This window comes from Rhinopithecus roxellana, chromosome 6, assembly GCF_007565055.1.
Source record: "Rhinopithecus roxellana isolate Shanxi Qingling chromosome 6, ASM756505v1, whole genome shotgun sequence".
Taxonomy (NCBI): domain Eukaryota; kingdom Metazoa; phylum Chordata; class Mammalia; order Primates; family Cercopithecidae; genus Rhinopithecus; species Rhinopithecus roxellana.
Genome location: NC_044554.1, coordinates 65,638,939 through 65,661,695, shown reverse-complemented (window position 1 = coordinate 65,661,695; position 22,757 = coordinate 65,638,939). Strand labels below are relative to the sequence as shown.

Below are 22,757 nucleotides of genomic sequence, written 5' to 3'. Positions count from 1 at the left end.
ATTCTTAAAATTATTAATCAGAAATTGATTTGCTTCTTTTCCTGTTGGTATCTTCTCAAAAGTCAAAAGCACAGTGATTATTAGTCCTAGGAAAGCAACGGTGACTATGGATCTTTCTACTCTGTCCACAGCTACCTAGAAATAACAATTACAAGACATCCTACATTTAGAGAGAATAAGGTAAGAAAATTAAGCAAGTTTATTACTATTTTTTAGTTTAGCTTGATGTCCTGAGACACTTTCTCAGGATACTATGAATCCTGATTTTAAGGATAATAAAGCATTCATAAACAGATTATTTATAGAGTTTGAAGTGTAATTATGGAAGTTTTAAGCCTGCCCACTAAACCCATAAGAAAGGATTTTCCAGCATAGGTGGTCACACACAAACACATACACACACAATTCCAGGCTAAGAAACACGTGTTATAACTAAGACGGTTAAAGCACTGAGGTATTCCTCCCTGGATTCAAGCTCATGGATTAACATATGAAAACATTATTTCCATCCTTTTCATTCACCATTTACATTCACAATCTATTTTTGTCTAGATATATAGGTACCATTAAGGAACCACACAGGTCAAGTCACTCAGGTTTAATGATTCCATCATTTGGACACATAAACTTCTGTTCCATTTACGTCTGCTCACTGTAGATAATCCAGGTCACCCAGCCTCCCATTAAGAAGATTTAATCAAAGTTTTCTGCACCCCAAACCCTCACAAAACAGACCTCTATGACGAAATCACAGAAAGATACATATTAGTCTAGTTAGTGGCCAAACATTGGTCTTTAGAGTCCAAAGACCTCTATAACCAGTAAGAGTAGATGAGAGAAAAGAAAGAATAGAGAAACTGAGTTTTCTGAGAACCCCCTTTCCAGACTGCCTGAATAAGCTGCCTTTCCTTATAAGAGCAGGATTAATCTACTTATGCCAAGACCCACTGGGCAGAAAGCACCCCAACCCAACTTTAGCTGATCTTTATCACTCCCCTGTGACAGCTATAGCAACCTTTCAGAATTTTCTGCAGCAAGTTTTCCCCTTTTGCTGCTTTTGTCCCTACAAAAGCAGAAAAGCTACAGGCCAATCTCTGCGCTAATTCCTTTTATCCAGGCAGGATGAATGTTCACCATTTGGAACCCTCTCTCTAAAAAGCTAGGACTTTATTTCTTAATGAAAGTTCAACACTGAGGAAAAGATAGCAAAGTTGTTGACTCACAATCTCAGGCCAACCTCAGGCAGACAGGTGAAGGCAGGGATAGGCAAGAGAGGTCTATTTTAACCCTATCCAGGCCAAAAGCAGGTTACTCAGGAACACCCTAAGATCAAGCTGGTGCTCAGGGCCCTCTCTAGGATGGTCATAAGCAGTGTGATTGCGTAGGTCATTCCCAGGCACTAACTAGATTAAGCTTCCCAGTTCCTTTCAGAATAAACTCACTATTCCTTAGCCCTTGGGACTAGTGGATGATGTGGCACTATTTCAAACTTCCTGGTCCCTTTCCAGCCTGGCTCTATGTCCCCAGAGAATTGGGGCAGCAATGGACCAGACTCAGATTGTGATGAGAGGGAGAAAATAGCTGGGTTTTGTGCATTTCAGAGATTAACTGAACTCCCTTTGGAGTCACATTTACTCCTAGCTTTGTGCCAGGAGCATATTATTAAAACAAAACATCTTATTTTAAAACAGCCTTACCACTGTTCCAACTTTTGCACTTCTCAGTCCTAACCTCATCTTCTCCTCACATGCACACCATCAGAAGATACTGCCCCAGCACTTTCAGTTATCTCTAGGGCCTAAGGATAAAGCAGCATTAATGGCATTTGGCAGAAAATCCCATCCCACATTAAAGACTCCTCCCAGCTCAACACAGTGAAGAAATAAACGATAATGTAAAAGAGGCAGCAGAAACCAGAACCTGCCCTTTCCCACATAAAAGAGGCACAGAAATTCCAGGAGTTCATGAAAATGGCATCATCTCATGCCAGAAGGCCACCAGCTGGCACTGGCTGGGAGTCGCATTATCACTTGTTTCTCCTCCGGACTGAAGTGCAAGATAGTCAGTATGGCTGTGAGAGTCTGCTGGCGGCCCAGGGAGTCAGGTAAGGTTAGGAAGCGGTAGATGATGTTCTTGAGGTACTCCAGATTGGCTCCCTCCCTGCTCTGGTCCCTGATGTTCTTTTCGATGTGGCTTTGCAGGGTTGCAACCTCCTCGCGATGCCGTTCACCCTCCTCCAGCAGCCGATCCTGCAGCTGATGTACCTCGACCTCCAGCCTGTGCTTCTGCTTCCGCAGTGATGTGATCTCCACCTCCTTGCGGGCCAGCTGCTCAGCATACAGAAAGAAAGTGGGTTCATTGGCCGCTGCAAGTTGTAATGCTTGGGTCAGGCTATCAGGGGATGATGTGTCAGCTGGGTCCCCAGGACCACCACCACCCACAGGACTTCTGCGTCCTGGCAGCCCAGAGGCCAAGGCCACAGAACGCAGTTGCTCCAGTTCCAAGTCCTTCTCAGTGAGAACAGCCAGGGCACGATCCCGCTGCTTGTGCAGCTCCTCCTCCAGTTTCAGTGTACGGTCCCTGAAGTCCAGCTGGCACCGCTCCAGCTCCTGCCGGTGGAGCTGCTGCAGCCGGGCCAGTTCCTGCTTCCAGTCTTCAGCCTCCTGCTGGTGTTGTTGTTCCAGCTCCTCACAGAAGAGCCGCAGGGAGATATACTTCTCCTTCAGCTCTGCAAGCTGTTCCTGGGCTGCCTCCAGTTCCCTTCCCAGGTTACCATCTTTGGTATTCTTGCTTTTGAGGACGACCTGGGCCCTCATCTTGTACCTCTCAAACTCTTCCTTCAGCTGTTTCAGCTCCTGTTGGTAATAGAGTGCAGTAGCCTTCTCCCCATCAGCAGCCTCCGAGCTAGGCATTATCTCCAGGTCACAAAGCTTCTCCACATCCAGGGTCACCTGGCTTTTCCTGGCTGCAACTTGCAGCAACCTCTTCAGCTTCTCCATCTTATCCTTCAGGACATTGACATCCAGACTGGACTCCTCTCCATGGCTGTCTAAAGGGGACCTGCTGGAGGCTGCTAGAGCCAGTGTCTTGTTCTCCAGGTCCAGCTGCAGAATGCGCTCCTTCAGCTTCTGAATGGCCAGCTGGTCCTTCTGCTTGGCTTTCTCGTAGGTGCCTAGCAGCTCAGACACCTCGGATATTTGATTTTCCAGGGCTGCCACCCTCTGTTCTTCCACCTGAGATTGCTGGCGGAGTTGATCCTCTGCAAGAGCTGTCTGGAAAACAAAGGAACAGACAAAAATGCATACACAAAAGCCCCATAGCAAACTTCATGAAACCAGGAGAGGGGAGCAAAAGGGTCACAGGTTTGGGATGGCCTGGCAAGAATGTGAACTAGGGATTTTTCGGTTGATTCTGGAGCTAACAAAAGTTCCTATTACCTGCTTGGGTTCTGCAAAACACATATTATACTGAACAATATTAAGCACCTTGGTATACCTGCTATTGTTCTGCTTTCCACCCAACTCACATATAATGTGTGTTACTGTTTTTCATGGTGCTTCCTCAAATCCTATTAAGAAATCATACAACATTCTTTTCCTTATCCAATATTCCTGGAAGTTCAAAACTGAGCTTGATTTCCCTCTCCACATTGAAAGGAGGCACCCTTTCAATACCTGTTCTGGTATAGCACTTCTCCAAAACAGGCAAATCTTGAGTAAAGGCAATGACAAGAGGTTACTTCGGAGAAAATCCCCTTTGCCTTCAGCCATCCTCCCTAGAGGCACATACCAACAGAAGACACACTACCTTTTACTGTACAGCTGCTGCTATACTCTATATTCATAGAGCTCTATATTCATAGAGCACAGCTGGTAAGATGCCAATGCCCAGAAGTGCAGAGCTGTCTGGCTTCGACCCAGTCTCCACTGAGAAGCTCCACATCCTCCTGGAAGCACACAGGTCAACAGCACATAGAACAGGACTTCCCAGGTTCTCTAGTGGAACTTCTCAGGTACCATCAAAAATGACACTGTAGACACTTAGCTCTAACTAGCAAAGGAGGAAAAAAACCCTAATAGTTCTCACTTCAGGTCAATGACTGATGTTTGAAAGAGATGTGGATAACTACCTTTCTCATTTCCTGCTGTAACTGAGCCTGGAAATGGCTCTTAAGGCGGGCAGCCTCTTCCTGAAGTTCTTGCAGCCGGGGGTCTGGCTGATTCTTCTCATCTCGAATGACCTGCAGTTCACTTTTCAGCTCCTCCACCTCACGGGTCAGCTGCTTGGTCTGCAGTTCAAATCCTTCCATTTGTTCAGCTGCATATGCTCGTCCTGCCAGGGCTTCTCGGGTCTCTTCTAACCTAAGCTCCAAGTCCTGGCGCTGGGTCCTCTCCTCCTGCAGCAGCTTCTGGAGCTCCCGCAGCATCACGGCATGGTCACTCTGCTCTTGGGCCCGATCATGCTGCTGCGTGATAAGCCGGGCTTTGGTTTCTGCTATTTGCTCCTGCAGCCCCTTCAATTCTCCCTCCAGGCGGGCCCTCTCCTCCTCCGCCTTGTTACTGGCATCCTCTAAGTCCTGTTTCATCTTCTTTTTGTCAGCCTGGTAAGAAGCCTCCATGCGGGACTTCTCCTGAGTGACGGTGGCCAAAGAACTGGTCAAAGTAGCCAACTGAGTCTTCAGCTGGTGCAGTCTTTTGTCCACCTCCCCACCTGCAAATGGCCCATCCCCACTGCTACTGCTAACGCCACTTTCGGACCCACTGGCCTCTTCGGACTTTGGAGGTGGTGGTCCCCGGGCCGGTCTGTCATCTTCCACCCCAAACTCACCCTTGGTGCTGGTGAGACTGGCCGCAGTATCCAAGCTAGTGGCGGTCCCAGTGCTATCTTCGCTGTGAGTGGAGCACCGGTCATCCACAGAGTCAGGAAAGGTGAGGCCTGGAAGCTGGACATCTGTGAGACCCACATCTGTCTCGTGGGATACCGACAGCACCTTGATGCTGGCCTCTAGCGCCTCTTTCTCCTTCAGCAGGCTTTTATAGGCACGGACCACATCCTTGAGCCGTGCCTGATACTGGAGAAGCTGCTTCTTCTGCGTCTCTATAGTCTCCAGCAAGTCTTTCTTGCTCGGGCCGCCTCCGAAATTCATCCCAAACTTCTCCATGTAGGTTCTGAACGGATTGCCCCACGTCAGCTTTCCGGCAGAACGGGAGAGGGCCGCGAAGACGCAGAGGGGCACTTAAAGAAACAGCGAGCGGGCTGTCCGGCGGCGGGCCGCACACCTACTCCACCCAGTTATCCCGGACCTAATGCGGATCGGCGGGACGGACTGGAGAAAGCGGCCGCCGGGTCCCAGGCCCAGAGGGCTGCGGCGGATTCTACCCCGGAGGCGGAGCGACACTGGCACCAGAGGCTCGCGCACTGCCAGGGCTCGTTAGCGCTGGCCCAGAAGCCGCTCCGCACTCTCCGCTCGTCTGGGCCACAGAAGCCCGGGCCGGCCCCCTCGGCCCACGTCGGCCAGAAGCTTACGCTGAGCGCGGTCCCATCACGACTTCCTAACTACATCTGCCTGCTGACAACCGCGCTTCCGTGTCCGCTGGAAGTGACGTCACGAGGCTCCGCAGGCTCCGCCCACAGTGGGCGCGAGGTAGGCGGGGCCACGTCGGCCTGTTGAGAATGCAGTGGGGCCGCGAGCGGCAAAGAACAGGCTTGGGAAGGGTGAAGGCAGCAAAGTCGAAGACACCAGAGTGGTACTGGTTTTGTGAGGGCGCCCAAGCTTGACCTCGGGCTACGATCAGCGAGCGACAGAGGGCAACGTCGCACTGCATTCTTAACAAACACCCAGGTGAACCACGCATCCAACGATTTGGGAGCTCAGGACCCATATGCCTAAAAGGCAACAATTAAGACTCCCATTTAGACCACGAAAACTGCACTCCTCTCTAGCACAGTGCTTGGTACCTAGTAGGCATACAGCGTAATAGTACCCTTCCTTAGTTCTGCTGAGTTGATTCAACAAATATTTGTGGACGGCACTCTATAGCCATGTCTATCCTGAGTGCCAGCTATATACCAGAAGCTCACAAGAGTTTTGCTATTTAGTCTTTACAATAAATCTTGTAAGCACTATACTCATTAGCAATGTTTTACAGATATGAAAACATGAGGCAGAAAGGTTATACGTTACATGCCCAAAGTCACACAGCTAGTAAGTTTAGGAGTTCTATCCTAATCGGTCTGATTCTCAACATATCACGTGCTGTGCCAGATGGTAACACCATTAAGAGACACAACCTTGCCCTCAGGGAGCTCACAATCTAGTGAGGAACCGGATATACAAATATGTCCTGCTATCACACCAGTATGTCTGAGTATATTCAGAGTGGCATGAAAGTTAAGAGGAAAGAGGCCTGTCTAGGTGAGGCATAGAAGGCTCTTGGGAATAATACTTTGGGATTTTAAGAATGAGTCCTGATTGTCCACCTAACCAGAGATCAGGGAAACTAGCATTCCAGGCAGGTGGAAAAAATGCAAAGACCTGTAGGGTATCAGAGTTTGACTCACCCAGAAAGCATTCAGTAGCTTAGGGTATGTGAAGGAGATGACAACAGAGGGGCTGGCACAATAGGTAGGGGCCCAACTTACAGCATTTAAATTTTATCTTGGGTTATAGTAAGGCCCTAAATGGATTTCAGTGGGATGTCATCAAGACTTGTATGACATGTTGGAGGGAACAAGGGGCAGGAGACCTGTGAGGAGACTCTTTCTGTCATGGGGAAAGAGAAGGTAGTGACAACAGAGATGGAAATAAAGAGGCTGATAAAAGAGCTAAATGTAGAATTGATCTAACTTGGTGAACACTCGTTCTGTTATTATATTGGAACTCTCTAAAATGTACTCTTCAGCCTCATAAAAGCCTTCTTAGGGATGCAAATCTATGACTGAAGAAAAAAGGAAAGTCATGCACTCACTCCTATCCGTTTCCCAAAGTCTGTCCTCGGTACAGACTTTGCAGGTCAGGATGGGGCAGGACCTGGAGGTCTGTTCAGACCCCGTTTCTCAGTGGCCCAAATAACATCAAGCTGTATTATACATAACACTCAGTCAACATTATCTCATCATTTTAATATTCACCATAACCCCTTAAGTTAGAACAAGTCTCCTTTTATAGATGACAAAATAACAGAAGAGTTATGAGGAGTGTTGAAACCAAATCCTCAAGAAATGGCAGAATTAAGATTTGAACTAAAGCCTGAAACCACGTGCTGGCATGTGGTGGGTGCTCAGTAAATATCTGCTGAAAAAGCAAATGAATGAGTGAAGGTTTTTTTATTCCCAGCTCAGTTTACCTCGAGTCCATAAACAATTGATCCTAGAAGCCCACTGGGAACCAAGAGTAGGCATAACACCTGCCCTTGCTCCATTGAGAATCCATCAGTCCAGTTCAACTGAACAAGCATTTGTTAGGCCTATATTAAATGCATGGCATTGAGCCAGTCTCCACCGAAGAATTTCATTCCTATTTTGCTATTTTCCTCTCAGATGCTAAAATGAGGCAAGGAAATGACATGTGAAGCTCTTTGGGTCTAGGGAGTCAAGATTCTCACAAAATCCTGAATGGGTGTGCAAGAATAAGCCAGGTCCACCAGTCTGTGGCAAAGTGAGGAACTTCAGCAAAGCGGCCAGCGCCTGGACTGAGAGGCGGGGCCCGCAGGGCGATCTAAGCGAAGGTGGACTTCTCCAACAGCCCAGGAGTGGGTCTGCGACCACGCCGCCCAAGGCCGGGAATCTTACACTGGTTCTGCTGATTGGGAATTATGAAGTAGGCGTTTTGAGGAACCATGGAAGCTAGCTAGCACTTGGGCACCTACCCCTACCTCCGGCGCACTCCTCACACGACCACCTCCTACGCGCAAAACCCTCAGTGGAAGATGAGGCGGTAAAGGGAGGACCAAGACCCCTAAGCGCAGCTTCCGCTCCCCAAAGAAGAGTGGTGCGCACGTTCAGTGCTACTGGTTCCCAAGAGCTAAAACCGGAGCCCTAGCGGCCTGGACGCCACAAACCCAACCTCAGCGGCCGGCCACTGAAAATGAGGGGAGAGGCCAATGCGGAGCGATGAAGCCTTTCCTCAGCCGCGCTCGCGCTGCCGGTTTGGCGGCCACAGGCCTGACAGGCGCGTTGGAGACCCAGACCCGTTCCCAAATAACGGCGGCAGGGGACCCAGGCCAGAGGCGGCTACTAGCGTAGTTTCGGCTTCCCCAGGAGCCAGAGCTGGGGTGGGGCGGGGCCCAGAGCCGGGGGCGGGGCCCGGGTGGGGGCGGGCCCGCGGTGACGTCGGGAGGGCAGCGACGCGCGGAGGCGGTGGCGGAGCCTCCTCCTGCTGCTGCTGCGCCCCATCCCCCCGCGGCCGGCCAGTTCCAGCCCGCACCCCGCGTCGGTGCCCGCGCCCCCTCCCCGGGCCCCGCCATGGGCCTCACCGTGTCCGCGCTCTTTTCGCGGATCTTCGGGAAGAAGCAGATGCGGATTCTCATGGGTGAGGCAGATCGAGCGCGCGGCCCGGACCGGGGCGCCGGCCCCGGCGCAGCCCTTCCGCCCCCGCGTCCCTCCAGCCCCGCTCACCTGGGTCTCTGGCCCCGAGTCACCCACCTCCTAACGCCCCGGGGCCTCTGCTCTCGGGCGGGTCCCGGTCTGCAGCGCCGACCCCGGGGCCTGACACCCGGAGCTGTGGGCCTGGGTGGGGTGAAGCTCCCTCCGCCCCTGCCCGGCTGATAAGAAGGGAGGATTCCGCCCTTGGAGACGACTTTTAAAAGGAGCGCGGCCTACCCCCCGTGCCCCTTGCCTCCCAGCCCTCTCCCGCGCCGCGCCCTCTTTGGAGTTGGCTCACGCCACCCGACTGCCCTCCAGGCCCCGAAGGTAGATAACGACGCGCACCTGGAGGCGCTCCCGCTCTCCGCCCCCGTCACCATCAGCTGTTGTGGCCTCTCATTTTCCCTTGTCTCTAGGGGGCTCCCTCGCTCCCATCTCCATCCCTGTGCCCCTCTCCGTTGCAGTTGGCTTGGATGCGGCTGGCAAGACCACAATCCTGTACAAACTGAAGTTGGGGGAGATTGTCACCACCATCCCAACCATAGGTGAGCCCGGGGACGAAGCAGGGAGCGGGAGCGCCGAGGCGGGCCCTCTCGGGGTCTGCTCCCAGTTATGCCACTTTTCTGGAGCTGACCCTGACACCAGATACAGCTATTTGAGAAGTGGGTCAGGGTATCTCTACGTGGATACCGGAGGCGGGGTGGATGTGACCTAGCCCCGCCCTGTTGACCGGCAGTTCTAGGGTTCTGTTCCCTTGGGCCTTGATCATTGCCTTCTGGTTTTGTGTCCCTGCTGAGATCTAAGTAGTTTCAGTGAGTTCCTTCCTTTCAGGAGTTTTTCTCATATTTTTTTTTCCCAATTATCTGCAGGCTTCAATGTAGAAACAGTGGAATATAAGAACATCTGTTTCACAGTCTGGGACGTGGGAGGCCAGGACAAGATTCGGCCTCTGTGGCGGCACTACTTCCAGAACACTCAGGTGGAGTGTTGGGAGGGGACTCTCTAACCCCACGGGAAAAGGTGTTAGGGCTGGGAGAACAGAATTGTTGGCCTGGGCTGGGCCCCCAGGCCAAGGAAAAAACCCTTCCCCGCTTCTACCCCCTCTGTTTGGCTACCCTCTACTCACTCTTCAGAACTCACCTTAGTCTTCCCCAGCTTGAACTTCTCTTTAGAAGCAGGATTCTGGGGCCAGGCTGCCTGATTTAGCCCTCATCACATGTCTTTATTTCCTTGCACTTCTTTAGATAAACTACTACTTCTTTGCAGTGGAGTCTCTAGTTTGTGCTGGGACTTCTGTAGAGCTTCTATGGAGTTCTGTAAACTTCTGTAGCGTTTACTAGATGAGAAGGATTGACACAATTACAGATGGCAAGAAAAGAGAAAGGGCCACACTACAGTATGTCCCAGGCAGGAGTGATTGCTTCTCCTTTCTTTCTTCTTGCCCAGGGCCTCATCTTTGTGGTGGACAGTAATGACCGGGAGCGGGTCCAAGAATCTGCTGATGAACTCCAGAAGATGGTGAGTACCCAGAGCCCTGGGAACTGAACCCTCAGGTTGGGGACAGAATGATCTCTCTAGTGCTATAGAAGTCAGGGAGCCCCCAACAAGCATTGAAGACCAGAAATACAAGTTTTTCTTTATGGACAGACACATTGTGTCTCTCACCCTGTTTTGGATGGGACTGACTTTTTCTGTGCATTCTCGTGTCTTTTTTTTTTTTTTTTTTTTTTTTGAGATGGAGTTTTGCTCTTGTTGCCCAGGCTGGAGTGCAAAGGCACAATCTCGGCTCACCGCAACCTCCGCCTCCCGGGTTCAAGCGATTCTCCTGCCTCAGCCTCCCGAGTAGCTTGGGATTACGGGCGCCTTCTGCCATGCCCAGCTAATTTTTGTATTTTTAGTAGAGATGGAGTTTCACCATGTTGGCCGGGTTGGTCTCGAACTCCCAACCTCAGGTGATCCACCTGCCCCAGCCTCCCAAAGTGCTGGGATTACAGGCGTGAGCCACCGCGCCCGGCCGCATTCTCATGTCTTTACATCTGAGTCTGAGAAGTTGCAGGGGAGATGGGACTTATATGTGGTAAAGAGAAACATTTTACATTCTTACCTTTTCCATTTGGAAATGTTGTCATTTTGCCTAGGCAAGTACTCAAATTAGGAGAAGGTCTTTCTTTTCTGGACTTAGGCTCAGGTCACCTCAAGCTCATTTACAACTATGTCTTGTCTTCAGTGGCAGACTACACAATATTTTTTTTTCCAATCAAGAGCCTAGGAGGTAGAGAGGGAATTCCCCAACACAGTAAAGAAGACGCAGCCTGGGTCCCACCTTCTCTTCTCCCCTCTCAGCTGCAGGAGGACGAGCTGCGGGATGCAGTGCTGCTGGTATTTGCCAACAAGCAAGACATGCCCAACGCCATGCCCGTGAGCGAGCTGACTGACAAGCTGGGGCTACAGCACTTGCGCAGCCGCACGGTAAGTGTCCTGCCCACCTGCTGCTGAATCCTTCCTCTTTAGGGAAGCCACAGGCTGGGACAGGGATACAAAGGCCCTTTTGTTCTGGTTGCTGACCTCTTTCTTTCCTTTTCTCCACAGTGGTATGTCCAGGCCACCTGTGCCACCCAAGGCACAGGTCTCTATGATGGTCTGGACTGGCTGTCCCACGAGCTGTCAAAGCGCTAACCAGCCAGGGGCAGGCCCCTGATGCCCGGAAGCTCCTGCGTGCATCCCCGGGATGACCAGACTCCCGGACTCCTCAGGCAGTGCCCTTTCCTCCCACTCTTCCTCCCCCACAGCCACAGGCCTCTGCTCCTGCTCCTGCCTGCATGTTCTCTCTGTTGTTGGAGCCTGGAGCCTTGCTCTCTGGGCACAGAGGGGTCCACTCTCTTGCCTGCTGGGACCTATGGAAGGGGCTTCCTGGCCAAGGCCCCCTCTTCCAGAGGAGGAGCAGGGATCTGGGTTTCCTTTTTTTTCTGTTTTGGGTGTACTCTAGGGGCCAGGTTGGGGGGGAAGGTGAGGGTTCCGGGTGGTGCTATAATGTGGCACTGGATCTTGAGTAATAAATTTGCTGTGGTTTGTACACGGTGTTGTCTATAGCCTGCAACGGGGAGGCTGGGTTACTGGGTACCAAGAGACAACATGGGAGAGGATCAAAGCAGCTAAGGCTGCAGGGCAACCCCACCCACACATACCTTCAGCTCAGCTTCTCCCTCCTTATTGAGCTGGAAATACTGTAGGGTTTCCAGTGGTGGAAGTCTCATTCCTTCCCAGCTCCAAGGACCCTTTGCTGAAGATTACAGGATCTCCCTTCATAGTTCCATGAACCACGTAACTCTTCCCATCGTTCTCGTAGCTACTTAGAGCAGTTCTTAATGTTTGCTTTGCACATTAAAATTAGAGGGGGAGAGAATGTGCGTTAATAATGCGAATCCTGAGGTACATTTCAGAAAATGTGATTCGTCAGGACTAGTCTGATGCCCAACAATATGCATCTTTAAAATTACCCAGAGGAAGCCAGGCGCGGTGGCTCACGCCTGTAATCCCAGCACTGGGAGGCTGAGGCGGGTGGATCATGAGGTCAGAAGATTGAGACCACAGTGAAACTCCGTCTCTATTAAAAAAAAAATACAAAAAATTAGCCGGGCGTGGTGGTGGCTGCCTGTAGTCCCAGCTACTCGGGAGGCTGAGGCAGAATGGCGTGAACCCAGAGGCAGAGCTTGCAGTGAGTTGAGATCACACCACTGCACTCCAGGGTGACAGAGCAAGACTCCATCTCAAAAAAATAAAAAATAAAATTACCCAGAGGATTCTGCCACTAATAGTCTATTATCCTTATTTTATAAAACATTGGTGGGGTCTGGGGCTTGTAGTTCCTTGCTGCTCGCCACAGAGATTCTTGCTACTTGGGAAGACCCCACCTATGGGAAATATGAAAGCAGGTGTAAGGAACCAGGGGTGGCTGGGCACTGTGGCTCATGCCTGTAATTCTAGCACTTTGGGAGGCTGAGGCGGGAGGATCGCTTGAGCTTGGGAGATCAAGGCTGCGGTCAACTGAGATGCACTCCAACCTAACTAGCAGAGCAAGACCCTGTCTCAAAAAAAGGAACCAATAGAGTGGCCTATTCCCCAAGTGTGATTGACTGCCCATTTTTCCTTGGATCCTAGCCAGGCTTAGGCAGAACTCATCATCACTTCTTTTTGCCTTTCTTTTTCTTTCATGTCACTTTTTCCTTCATGTCACTTTTTCCAGGTTCTGAGCTGGGTTTTCTCCTCAAGCTTTGTAGGAAGTGAGTCCAAGAGACTATAACTCAGAGATTCTTTGAAGGGGAAAGATATCCTTGCAGGAGCTCTGACTGTCTGCCCAGCCAGCTGTCCTACCCACCAGCAGAGCAGCTGGGGTTGAGGAGGGCTGCTTGCTGCTCTCTCCACCTATGCGCTTCTCCTTACCCAGGTCCTGAGCCAGCCTTCATGATGAATATGAGTTATTTGATGTCAGCTGATTAGGGTTTTCTCATACTCCCTGCAAAGCAACATCTGGAACATTTTGACCTCATCCTCTTAAGGGCCATAAAAGTTGATAGATTTTTCTTGGATATCTTGAACTTAACAACATACCTGAGCTGCAAGGGAGCCAGGCAGAACCCACTTCCTTGGGAGGAAAGAGGCTGATTTCTATCCTGTTATTAGAATGAGAAACAGAGGTAAAGAAAGGGGAAAACTTGCCTAAATTCACAGGTTGAAGTTCCGGATCCTGGTCTCAGCTCAGCCTACCTCAGTGCCCAGAGGGGAATAGGAAGGCAAACACCAGAGGCTCTGGACCCGCCTCCTCTAGGCCATGGATTAATGCTGCTGGGCAAGGGCCCTTTCCCCACTACGGTGGGATAAGAGGCTGCCCTCACAGTCACAATGCTCCCGGGTCACAGAGGTGCTGGGCCCCAGGCCAGCCTCTGCCTGGGAAGTTCTCTCTGGGAACATCTGGTGGGTACTACAGGCCCTATGGCCTGTGGAACCTCACTACAGGGGGGAGGGCTAGGCCAGACGGAGTCATCACCTGTGGTGTCGGCCCCATGGATGAGATGGAGTGGATACACAGACATCCCAAGGCTGAGGACCTAAGGGTTGGGCTCATCAGCTGGGCAGGAACCTACCTCACCTTTGAAGCATGCAAGAATACAGTTACTGCAACTGCGAAGAGTTTGGGCAGGAGACAGGTGACAAAGCAAACCTATACTGGAACCAATTTTCTGACTGGCCAAGCTGTGTGTGTGTGTGTGTGTGTGTGTGTATGCACTTACCTGTATATGAAAGTGGGATGTACTCTCAACCTAATCACTTTCCTAGGTTCTGCCATCTCCAGCCCTGAGACTTTTCTACTCCAGGCTTTTGTTTACAGACCCCATTGCCCCATCTCCCACCTCTCAACTTATTCCACAAGAAGAAGCCTCAGCCTTGCCCTCGCTGCCTTGTCCTGCTCTAACTGTCCCCTATTCCCCATCCCAGCACACGGTGGTTGTGTCATAAAGAAGAGAAGTGGAGAGCCCAGGTGGGAAAGCAGACATGTGGGCATCCAGGGGAAGTTGGACCAGTGGAGTTATTGCAAATCCTATGTTTCTGTTCTGGTTGTGGTTTGAGAAAGGGGAACTCCAGAAGCCCTAGCAGTGTTGGTCTTCATTCTAGAGAGGAATGTAGGTACCTCCGGGATGGGTGCCAGAGTGAGGCAGGGGAGAAGTTCTTCCTTTTATAACAAGGTTGATCACAGCTGAACCAGGCAGTTGCATCTGAACTGTTCGTGCTCCCATCTTCATCCCTGGAGCCAGGGCCTGCCTATAAGAGCTTTTGCTTCTGTCTTGCTATGCTGGAAGACAACCTTTGGGGATGGAGTTATTGGCTAAGGGTGCTCTCTGCGGACAACAGTGAGGAAGAAAAGTAAGACTTATACCAAAGCATTTCTTTAAAAATTAGGTATTGAAGAGCGGGATTAAGAAAGGAGGGAGGTTTACCTTCTGTTAGCTGAAGGAGGTGGACATCTAGAACTTATCTTTGGATCTTGCCATCTGGCTGCAGCGGTAGAAGGGCCCAGAGATCTTTTGATGAGGGGAGAGTGGGGAAGTGGAAGAGCTGACAGCAAGGAGACACCAGGGCTGATGTGGAAGGGGAGGTGGTTGGTGCTGATGAAGGTGCCAGGATGATGCCAGCCATGACAGTTGCAGGGCTTCTTGGTCTGGTAACTTAGTGACACTGATTTCCCTCCTCTCCCTCCTGATGCCTCCAGACCTGGGAGATCCTGGTGAGCAATGAGCATGAGACACAGGCCGTGGTACGACTAAAGAGTGTGCAGGGCCTCTACCTGCTGTGTGAGTGTGATGGCACCATGTGTTATGGCCGCCCAAGGACCAGCCACCATGGGTGCTTTCTGTTGCGTTTCCACCGGAACAGCAAGTGGACCCTCCAGTGCCTAATTTCAGGTCGTTATCTGGAGTCCAATGGCAAGGACGTGTTTTGTACTTCCCGGGTCCTCTCAGCTTACCACATGTGGACCCCCCGACCAGCCCTCCATGTCCACGTGATCCTCTACAGCCCCATCCACCGCTGCTATGCCCGGGCTGACCCCACTATGGGCCGCATCTGGGTGGATGCAGCAGTTCCCTGCCGGGAGGAGTGTGGCTTCCTGTTGCATTTTCGAGATGGATGCTACCACCTGGAGACCTCTACACACCACTTTTTGTCCCATGTAGACCGGCTGTTCTCCCAACCCTCATCACAGACAGCTTTTCACATGCAAGTGCGGCCTGGAGGGCTTGTGGCACTGTGTGATGGAGAAGGAGGCATGTTATATCCACAGGGCACACATCTGCTCTTGGGCCTGGGCTGCAACCCCGTGAGGGGTGAGGAGTGGTTCATCCTACAGCACTGCCCAACCTGGGTGAGCCTCAGGTCAAAGACTCGGCGGTTCATCTCAGTCATCTACGGTAAGTGCTGGGCCCAACACAGCGATGGAGAGAGGAAGGGCTGGCTGTTGAAAAGAGGAAAATGTGTTTGGGATCAGCACAGATTTTTGAGTCTGCTAATAAGGAAGATACTGGGGTTCCAAGGGGATCTTTTGTGCCGTCGAGAAGGACAGAAAAGCATGGGTATGGAATTTAGGGGAAAGTTGCCTGGGTCTTCTGCAGACCTACCATGGTCCAACAGAAAGTGATGAAGGTTGAGAAGGGAAAGAGGAGGGACAGAAGCCCTAGTCATAAAACTTGGAGAAGGGGCCGAGACTGAGAGTGAGGCTTTTACTGACATGCGCTTCCTCTGCAGATGATGAGGTGCGTGCTGCTTCTGAGCGCTTAACCCCAATGTCCTTGTTCCAGTTTGAATGCGACAGTGAGAGCCCCACTGTGCAGCTTCGTTCAGCCAATGGCTACTACCTAGCCCAGGTGAGACCTTGGCTTCCTGAGCAAGAGAAACCTTAAGCTCTGAGCTCTCCCTGCCTAGACTTCCTTCTCCTTTTTCAAGGCAAATGGTGAGAGGATGATGTGGGCTGTGGAGGCACGTGTCAATAAACATTCATTATCACCCAATGGGGCCTCCTTTTAAAAAAAAAAAAAACAAAAATCAACTGTATTAAGGTATAATTTGAATGTATATAAATTATATAATACACATACGTATAAATTATGTATATTGTATACAAATATGTATATTATGTATGTTTTATAAATAAAATACACCTATTAAGTGTAAAATTCAGTAAGTTTTGACAAATGTATCCATCCATGCAACCATGCCATAAGCATATCACAAGTGAGAGAATATTTCCAACACCACAGAATTTCCTCTTGCTTCTTTGCAGTTTCCCTCCACCCTTACCCTCCCTTCTCCCAGCTACCACTGATCTGTGTTCTGTGTCTGTGAATTAGATTTGCCTACCTACTTTAGCATTTCTGATAAATGGAAACATACGGTATGTATGGTACATATGTTTCTTCTGCTTGGCACGATGTTTTTAAGATTCGTTCATAATGTTTGTGTATCAGTAGTTCATTCCTTTTTATTGCCGAGTGGTATTCTATAATGCTGCTCATAAACATGATTAACATGATTTGTTTATTCACTTGTTGATGAACACTTTGGTTGTTTCTAGTCTGGGCTATTATGAATAAAGTTGCTATAAGCATTCATGTACAAGTCTTTTTGTGAACATACATTTTCATTTATCTTGGGTAAATATGTAGGAGTGGAATTACTAGGTTGTATAATAGATATGTGCTTAACTTTATAAGAAAATGTCAGTTTTCTAAAGTGACTATACTATTTAACATTCTTGTCAATAATGTGTGAGGGTTCTAAGAATTCCATATCCTCACCAGCAGTAAAGTTGGCTTTTGGATTATCTATCTTTTCTATTTTAGCCACTCTAGTGGGTGTGTAATTTATGGATTTAATTCACATTTACCTTATAATTAGTAAGGTTTAGAATTTTTTTTTTTTTTTTTTTTTGAGACAAAGTCTCACTCTGTCACCTGGACTGGAGTACAGTGGCTCAGTCTCAGCTCACCACAACCTCCGCCTCCCAGGTTCAAGAGATTCTTCTACCTCAACCTCCCAAGTAGCTGGGACTATAGGCATGCACAACCATGCCCGGCTAATTTTTTGTATTTTTAGTAGAGATGGGGTTTCACTACGTTGGCCAGGCTGGTCTCAAACTCCTGACCTCATGATCTGCCCACCTCAGCTTCCCAAAGTGCTGGGATAACAGGCATAAGCCACCGTGCCCATTTTCATGTGCTCATTGGCCATTTGTACATCTTCTCTGCGACGTATCCGTTCAGATCCTTTGCTATTTGTTACTGGGTTGTTTGTCTTATTAATGAGTTGTAAGAGTTCTTTTTTTTTTTTTTTTTTGTACTTTAAGTTCTAGGGTACACGTGCATAACGTGCAGGTTTGTTACATATGTATACTTGTGCCATGTTGGTGTGCTGCACCCATCAACTCGTCAGCACCCATCAATTCATCATTTATATCATGTATAACTCCCAATGCAATCCCTCCCCCCTCCCCCTCCCCCCTCCCCCCTCCCCCCTCCCCATGATAGGCCCCAATGTGTGATGTTCCCCTTCCTGAGTCCAAGTGATCTCATTGTTCAGTTCCCACCTATGAGTGAGAACATGCGGTGTTTGGTTTTCTGTTCTTGTGATAGTTTGCTAAGAATTATGGTTTCCAGCTGCATCCATGTCCCTACAAAGGATGCAAACTCATCCTTTTTTATGGCTGCATAGTATTCCATGGTGTATATGTGCCACATTTTCTTAATCCAGTCTGTCACAGATGGTCAAAAGAAGACATTCATACAGCCAACAGACACATGAAAAAATGCTCATCATCACTGGCCATCAGATTTGATCAGAAGAGATCAAATCAAAACCACAATGAGATACCATCTCACACCAGTTAGAATGGCAATCATTAAAAAGTCAGGAAACAACAGGTGTTGGAGAGGATGTGGAGAAATAGGAACACTTTTACACTGTTGGTGGGATTGTAACTAGTTCAACCATTATGGAAAACAGTATGGCAATTCCTCAAGGATCTAGAACTAGATGTACCATATGACCCAGCCATCCCACTACTGGGTATATACCCAAAGGATTATAAATCATGCTGCTATAAAGACACATGCACACGTATGTTTATTGTGGCACTATTCACAATAGCAAAGACTTGGAATCAACCCAAATGTCCATCTGTAAGAGTTCTTTATGTGTTCTAAATCCAAGTCCTTTGCCAAATATATGTATTGCAAAAGTTTTCTCCCAACCTGGGGCTTGCCTTTTTATTTGTTTAATGGTTATTTTAAGAAGCAAGTTTTTAATTTCAGTGAAGTTCAGTTTATCGGTTTTTTTAAATGGTTACTGCTTTTCTTGTCCCAAGAAATCATTGCCTACCCCAAACTTGCAAAGAACTTCTCTTACATTTTCTTCTAGATGTTTCATAGTTTACCTTTCACTTTTATGCCTATGATCTACTTCAAAATGATTTTGGAGTCAAGACTGAGGTTTATTTCTCTCCCTATGATATCCTGACCTAGTTTTTATGCTGTGCTCTGGGATACAGCACAGACTGGGGGAACCGGGAGAGCTGAGGCCACAGCACATCTTCCAAAAGGGTTCTCATCAACTCTGGGAGCATGAAAAAGGCTGATGGGTGGGATGTGGGAAAGAGGGTCTAGGAATAAAACTGGTTTTATTCCTAGAAAGCTGAGATTGTCGGTCCTTACTCCTCATCTTTGTTCCTGACATTCTTTCCAGAGGCGCCACAGGGCAGTGATGGCTGATGGGCACCCCCTGGAGTCTGACACGTTCTTCCGAATGCACTGGAACTGTGGCAGGATCATCCTGCAGTCCTGCAGGGGGCGCTTCCTGGGCATTGCACCCAACGGCCTGCTGATGGCCAATGCTACCCTTCCAGGTGAGTGGAGCAGCCTTCCTGCCAGATGATTCCAAGTCAGGGAGAACTTTAGAGGGAGGTGGAATATGATTGTTAAAAAGAACACTGAAGGCTGGGCGTGGTGGCTCACGCTTGTAATCCCAGCACTATGGGAGGCTGAGGTGGGTGGATCACAAGGTTAGAAGTTTGAGACCAGCCTGACCAACATGGTGAAACCCTATCTCTACTGAAAATACAAAAACTAGCCAGACGTGGTGGCGTGTACCTGTAATCCCAGCTACTCAGGAGGCTGAGGCAGGAGAATCGCTTGAACCTGGGAGGTGGAGGTTGCAGTGAGCCAAGATCGTGCCACTGCATTCCAGCCTGAGCAACAGAGCGAGACTCCATCTCAAAAAAGGAAAAAAACAAAAACAAAAAAACAAAACGCTGGAGTCGGGGTCAGAAGATTTGGGTCTGTACTCGTTCAGTCACTGAATTTTTGTCATCACTTGAGCAAAGCACCTCCTTGAGCCTCAGTTTTGTCATCTATAAAAATGGACATTTCATTGTCTACAACTCTGCGGCCTCACAGAATTGTTGTAAGGATTAAACACGTCAACATACCTCAAAGGAAGGAAGAATATTAAAGCTTCTTGGGTTTCGCATGTGCTAGGTACTCTCACAAGCATTTCACAAGCACCTAGTGTAAGACCTGACACATAGTAGGTGTTCATTCAATGTTAAAATATTGACCACATCCTTCTGCAATTAGTGTCCCCCCCTCCTGCTTCCATTTGGGAAAAACACCTAAAGGCAGCCCATCCAGATAATCCTTCCTATTTCTTTCAGGCCCAAATGAGGAATTTGGGATTTTATTTGCCAATCGCCCCTTCCTTGTATTGCGAGGTCGTTATGGCTATGTAGGCTCCTCATCGGGCCATGACCTCATACAGTGCAACCAGGATCAGCCCGACTGCATTCACCTACTACCCTGCCGACAGGGTATCTACCACTTCCAGGGTGAGTGGCTCCTCTTCCCCGCGTGAGGGTTCACAGTCTAGTCCCTGCCTTAGCCCCAGCTCAGACTTCAGGGACTGCCACCCAGGGCCTGCTCATTATAAAAGGAAAAACAGGCTGGGCACGGTGGCTCACGCCTGTAATCCCAGCACTTTGGGAGGCCAAGGCGGGTGGATCATGAGGTCAGGAGATCCAGACCATCCTGGCTAACATGGTGAAACCCCATCTCTGCTAAAATTACAAAAAATTAGCTGGGTGTGGTGGTGGGCGCCTGTAGTGCCAGCTACTCGGGAGGCTGAGGCAGGAGGAATGGCAGAGGTGGAGCTTGCAGTAAGCCGAAATTGCACCACTGCACTCCAGCCTGGGCAGAGAGCAAGACTCCATCTCAAAAAATAAAAAAAAAAAAAAAAAGGAAAAACAGGATCTCTGTTTGTTTTCACACTTCAAAGCCCCAGGGTGGGTTGGCAAAACAGACAGCAGTGGAATCCCTATTGGCCCTCCTGCATTTCCATAGAAGGACCTGCCAATGCAGGCAGGATGGGGCAGCCAGGGGAGGATGGCATGCCTCCACAAAGCCCCTCCAAGGCTAGATTGCTGGAGGACTCCCCTATGAATGGCCCACCAACCTGAGCTCTTCCTTCTCCAGCACAGGGGGGATCCTTCTGGTCAATAACATCCTTTGGCACCTTTCGCCCTTGGGGCAAGTTTGCCCTCAACTTCTGTATCGAGCTTCAGGGGAGCAACTTACTCACTGTACTGGCCCCCAATGGCTTCTACATGCGAGCCGACCAAAGCGGCACCCTGTTGGCAGACAGCGAAGACATTACCAAAGAGTGTATCTGGGAATTTTAGGTAAGGGAGAAGAAGAGGTAAGGGGCTAGGGGAGCAGAAGCCATGGGGCAAGAGGAGAAGGGAGGTGGGTGGGAGGCATATGATGGGAAGACCAAAATGCACTCCCAGGCTGACTTCTGTCCTATAATTTGATCAACTCCAGACATTTATTCCAAATCTGTGCCATTTCTTGAGAGTTTATAAACCTGGGCTTGCTAGAGAGGGGAGACAGTTTCCCACTGCTATGCCACACTGACTCGTGGGCTTGCCTGGAGGGGACAGAGTGAGGTATTCTTGTACATCTCTATCTTCATTAAGATGCAGAATTTCACTCTATTTTTAGGGAAAATGGACGACTTTGATCATATGTGTAGGTAAAAAAAGATGTGCTTTCTATCCTTTGCACTTTCTATCCCTACCTCTTGGACTTGACTACAAATATTCTTGAATATTTGTCCTCAGTTCCTACCCTTCTCCTGACCTCTAATGTCATGTCTCTCCAACCTCCTGATAGACAGTTGACTTGACTTCATCCTGACAGTTCCTAAAAATCATCATAGTTGATATCAACCTGCTCATCTTCCCTTCCTAAGATGATCCTGTTTTCCTGCCTTCCCCAGGACCATCTTGGGCATTTCCTCCTCCCAAATGCTCAGGCTCAAGAGCTCAGCACCATCTCTCCACACTTTCTTTCACTTCCTTCATCAAACCCTGGAAATTCTTGGCTACTTCTTTAACAATGCCTCTTGCATGCTTGCTCCTTCTTAATTATTACTTGCCACCGCTTGGCTCCAGGCTTTTTTCCAGAAGCACTGCTTCTACTGGCTCCCCCGAAGCATCTCCTGCTGCCAGATCCATCCATCCAATCTCATCTCTAACATCCAATCTCATTTCCACTCTGTTTGCTTTTATAACATGCTGCTTCCCTTCCATCATTCCCTGTTCACACTCTTCAGGGCACCTTGTTGCTCTTGGTCTTGTCCCTTCCTAATGGACCTCACTTTCCTGACTTATTGTGCAAAGTGCTTTGTTTTTGACATCACGCAGACCTGGAATCAAGAGCTGCTTCTTGTAAGTTAACTTCACATATGTCTAGGGTGGATCCCTCATCAAGAATGGGATAAATCACTTTATTCTCTTTCCTCCCACAGGATCTTACCCAGTATTCTAAAAGCCAGAGATCAGCAAATGACTAACTTGATTGCTGAACCATTTATATTTCCTCTTTCCTCTCCAGGTCAATGGGATGTCACCTACCAAAATCCAAATCCTCCAAGAAAAACAACTACGCTAAATGGAACAGGAACCCCAGAGTCAAGATCCAAGAGAAGAATATCTGTTACAACTCTTCCTACCCAGTTTAGCAAAACACCTGTTTTATGCAACAATACATCACAACAGGCCACCCCCAAGATCCTTGTGTGCATCTGACTCAGTATAGAGTAGGGGTCTGGATGAGGGTTGAAACAGAGGCCCCAGGCTGCTCTAAGTTCTATCCAGGAGAGACCAAATGGCAAGCAGTTCTTCCACTGATCCTTCCCGTCCCTGTCCAGAACTGCTAGATTTTTTCCAGTGAACCCATGAGTAGCCAGCATTGCCCTGAAGGGTTTAGAATCCAGTTATGACTTTAAATATCTTTTTGGTTTATAAAAAAGGAAAGACTTAATCCTGTGGGCACAGGATAATGGTAATAACACCTTATGCCTGTATAGGCCGCTTTACCTCCTCCTACCACGATCTATCCACCTTCCCCACCCATCATTACCTTTTTTCCAGTGAAGTGGGTACTTCCTCCATCACTTCTTACCTTTTTTTTTTTTTTTTTTTTTTTTTTTTTGAGACAAAGTCTTGCTCAGTCGCCCAGGCTGGAGTGCAGTGGCAGTGGCATGATCTTGGCCCACTGCAACCTCTGCCTCCCGGG

General features: G+C 49.1%; 3 protein-coding genes across 3 annotated transcripts; 2 read left to right on the top strand and 1 right to left on the bottom strand.

Annotated features, from left to right (window-relative positions):
* Positions 1–583: 583 nt before the first annotated feature.
* GCC1 (GRIP and coiled-coil domain containing 1) lies at positions 584–5,589 on the bottom strand. The gene is made up of 2 exons (XM_010378718.2): positions 4,130–5,589; positions 584–3,272 (listed from the first exon to the last, which is right to left on the bottom strand). Exons 1-2 carry the CDS (start codon positions 5,159–5,161, stop codon positions 1,977–1,979), a joined length of 2,328 nt encoding a protein of 775 aa, XP_010377020.1. The 5' UTR covers positions 5,162–5,589; the 3' UTR covers positions 584–1,976.
* Positions 5,590–8,320: 2,731 nt separating this feature from the next.
* Positions 8,321–11,656, top strand: ARF5 (ADP ribosylation factor 5). Its single transcript, XM_010378719.2, has 6 exons — positions 8,321–8,530; positions 9,048–9,128; positions 9,453–9,562; positions 10,030–10,101; positions 10,927–11,052; positions 11,173–11,656. The coding sequence occupies exons 1-6, from the start codon at positions 8,464–8,466 to the stop codon at positions 11,257–11,259; spliced, it is 543 nt and encodes a 180-aa protein (XP_010377021.1). The 5' UTR covers positions 8,321–8,463; the 3' UTR covers positions 11,260–11,656.
* A 1,786-nt stretch (positions 11,657–13,442) lies between these two features.
* FSCN3 (fascin actin-bundling protein 3) lies at positions 13,443–22,248 on the top strand. The gene is made up of 7 exons (XM_010378720.2): positions 13,443–13,787; positions 14,849–15,545; positions 15,880–15,998; positions 18,871–19,030; positions 19,838–20,008; positions 20,652–20,857; positions 22,074–22,248. The coding sequence occupies exons 1-6, from the start codon at positions 13,644–13,646 to the stop codon at positions 20,855–20,857; spliced, it is 1,497 nt and encodes a 498-aa protein (XP_010377022.2). The 5' UTR covers positions 13,443–13,643; the 3' UTR covers positions 22,074–22,248.
* Positions 22,249–22,757: the final 509 nt, after the last annotated feature.

Coding starts and splice junctions, on each gene's coding strand:
- GCC1 (XM_010378718.2), bottom strand. CDS start 5,161: ATGGAGAAGTTTGGGATGAATTTCGGAGGCGGCCCGAGCAAGAAAGAC. Junction 3,273..4,129: donor TACAGCAGGAAATGAGAAAG/GTAGTTATCCAC, acceptor TTTGTTTTCCAG/ACAGCTCTTGCAGAGGATCA.
- ARF5 (XM_010378719.2), top strand. CDS start 8,464: ATGGGCCTCACCGTGTCCGCGCTCTTTTCGCGGATCTTCGGGAAGAAG. Junction 9,129..9,452: donor CACCACCATCCCAACCATAG/GTGAGCCCGGGG, acceptor AATTATCTGCAG/GCTTCAATGTAGAAACAGTG. Junction 10,102..10,926: donor CTGATGAACTCCAGAAGATG/GTGAGTACCCAG, acceptor CTCCCCTCTCAG/CTGCAGGAGGACGAGCTGCG.
- FSCN3 (XM_010378720.2), top strand. CDS start 13,644: ATGGATGAGATGGAGTGGATACACAGACATCCCAAGGCTGAGGACCTA. Junction 13,788..14,848: donor AGAGTTTGGGCAGGAGACAG/GTGACAAAGCAA, acceptor TGATGCCTCCAG/ACCTGGGAGATCCTGGTGAG. Junction 15,546..15,879: donor GTTCATCTCAGTCATCTACG/GTAAGTGCTGGG, acceptor CTTCCTCTGCAG/ATGATGAGGTGCGTGCTGCT.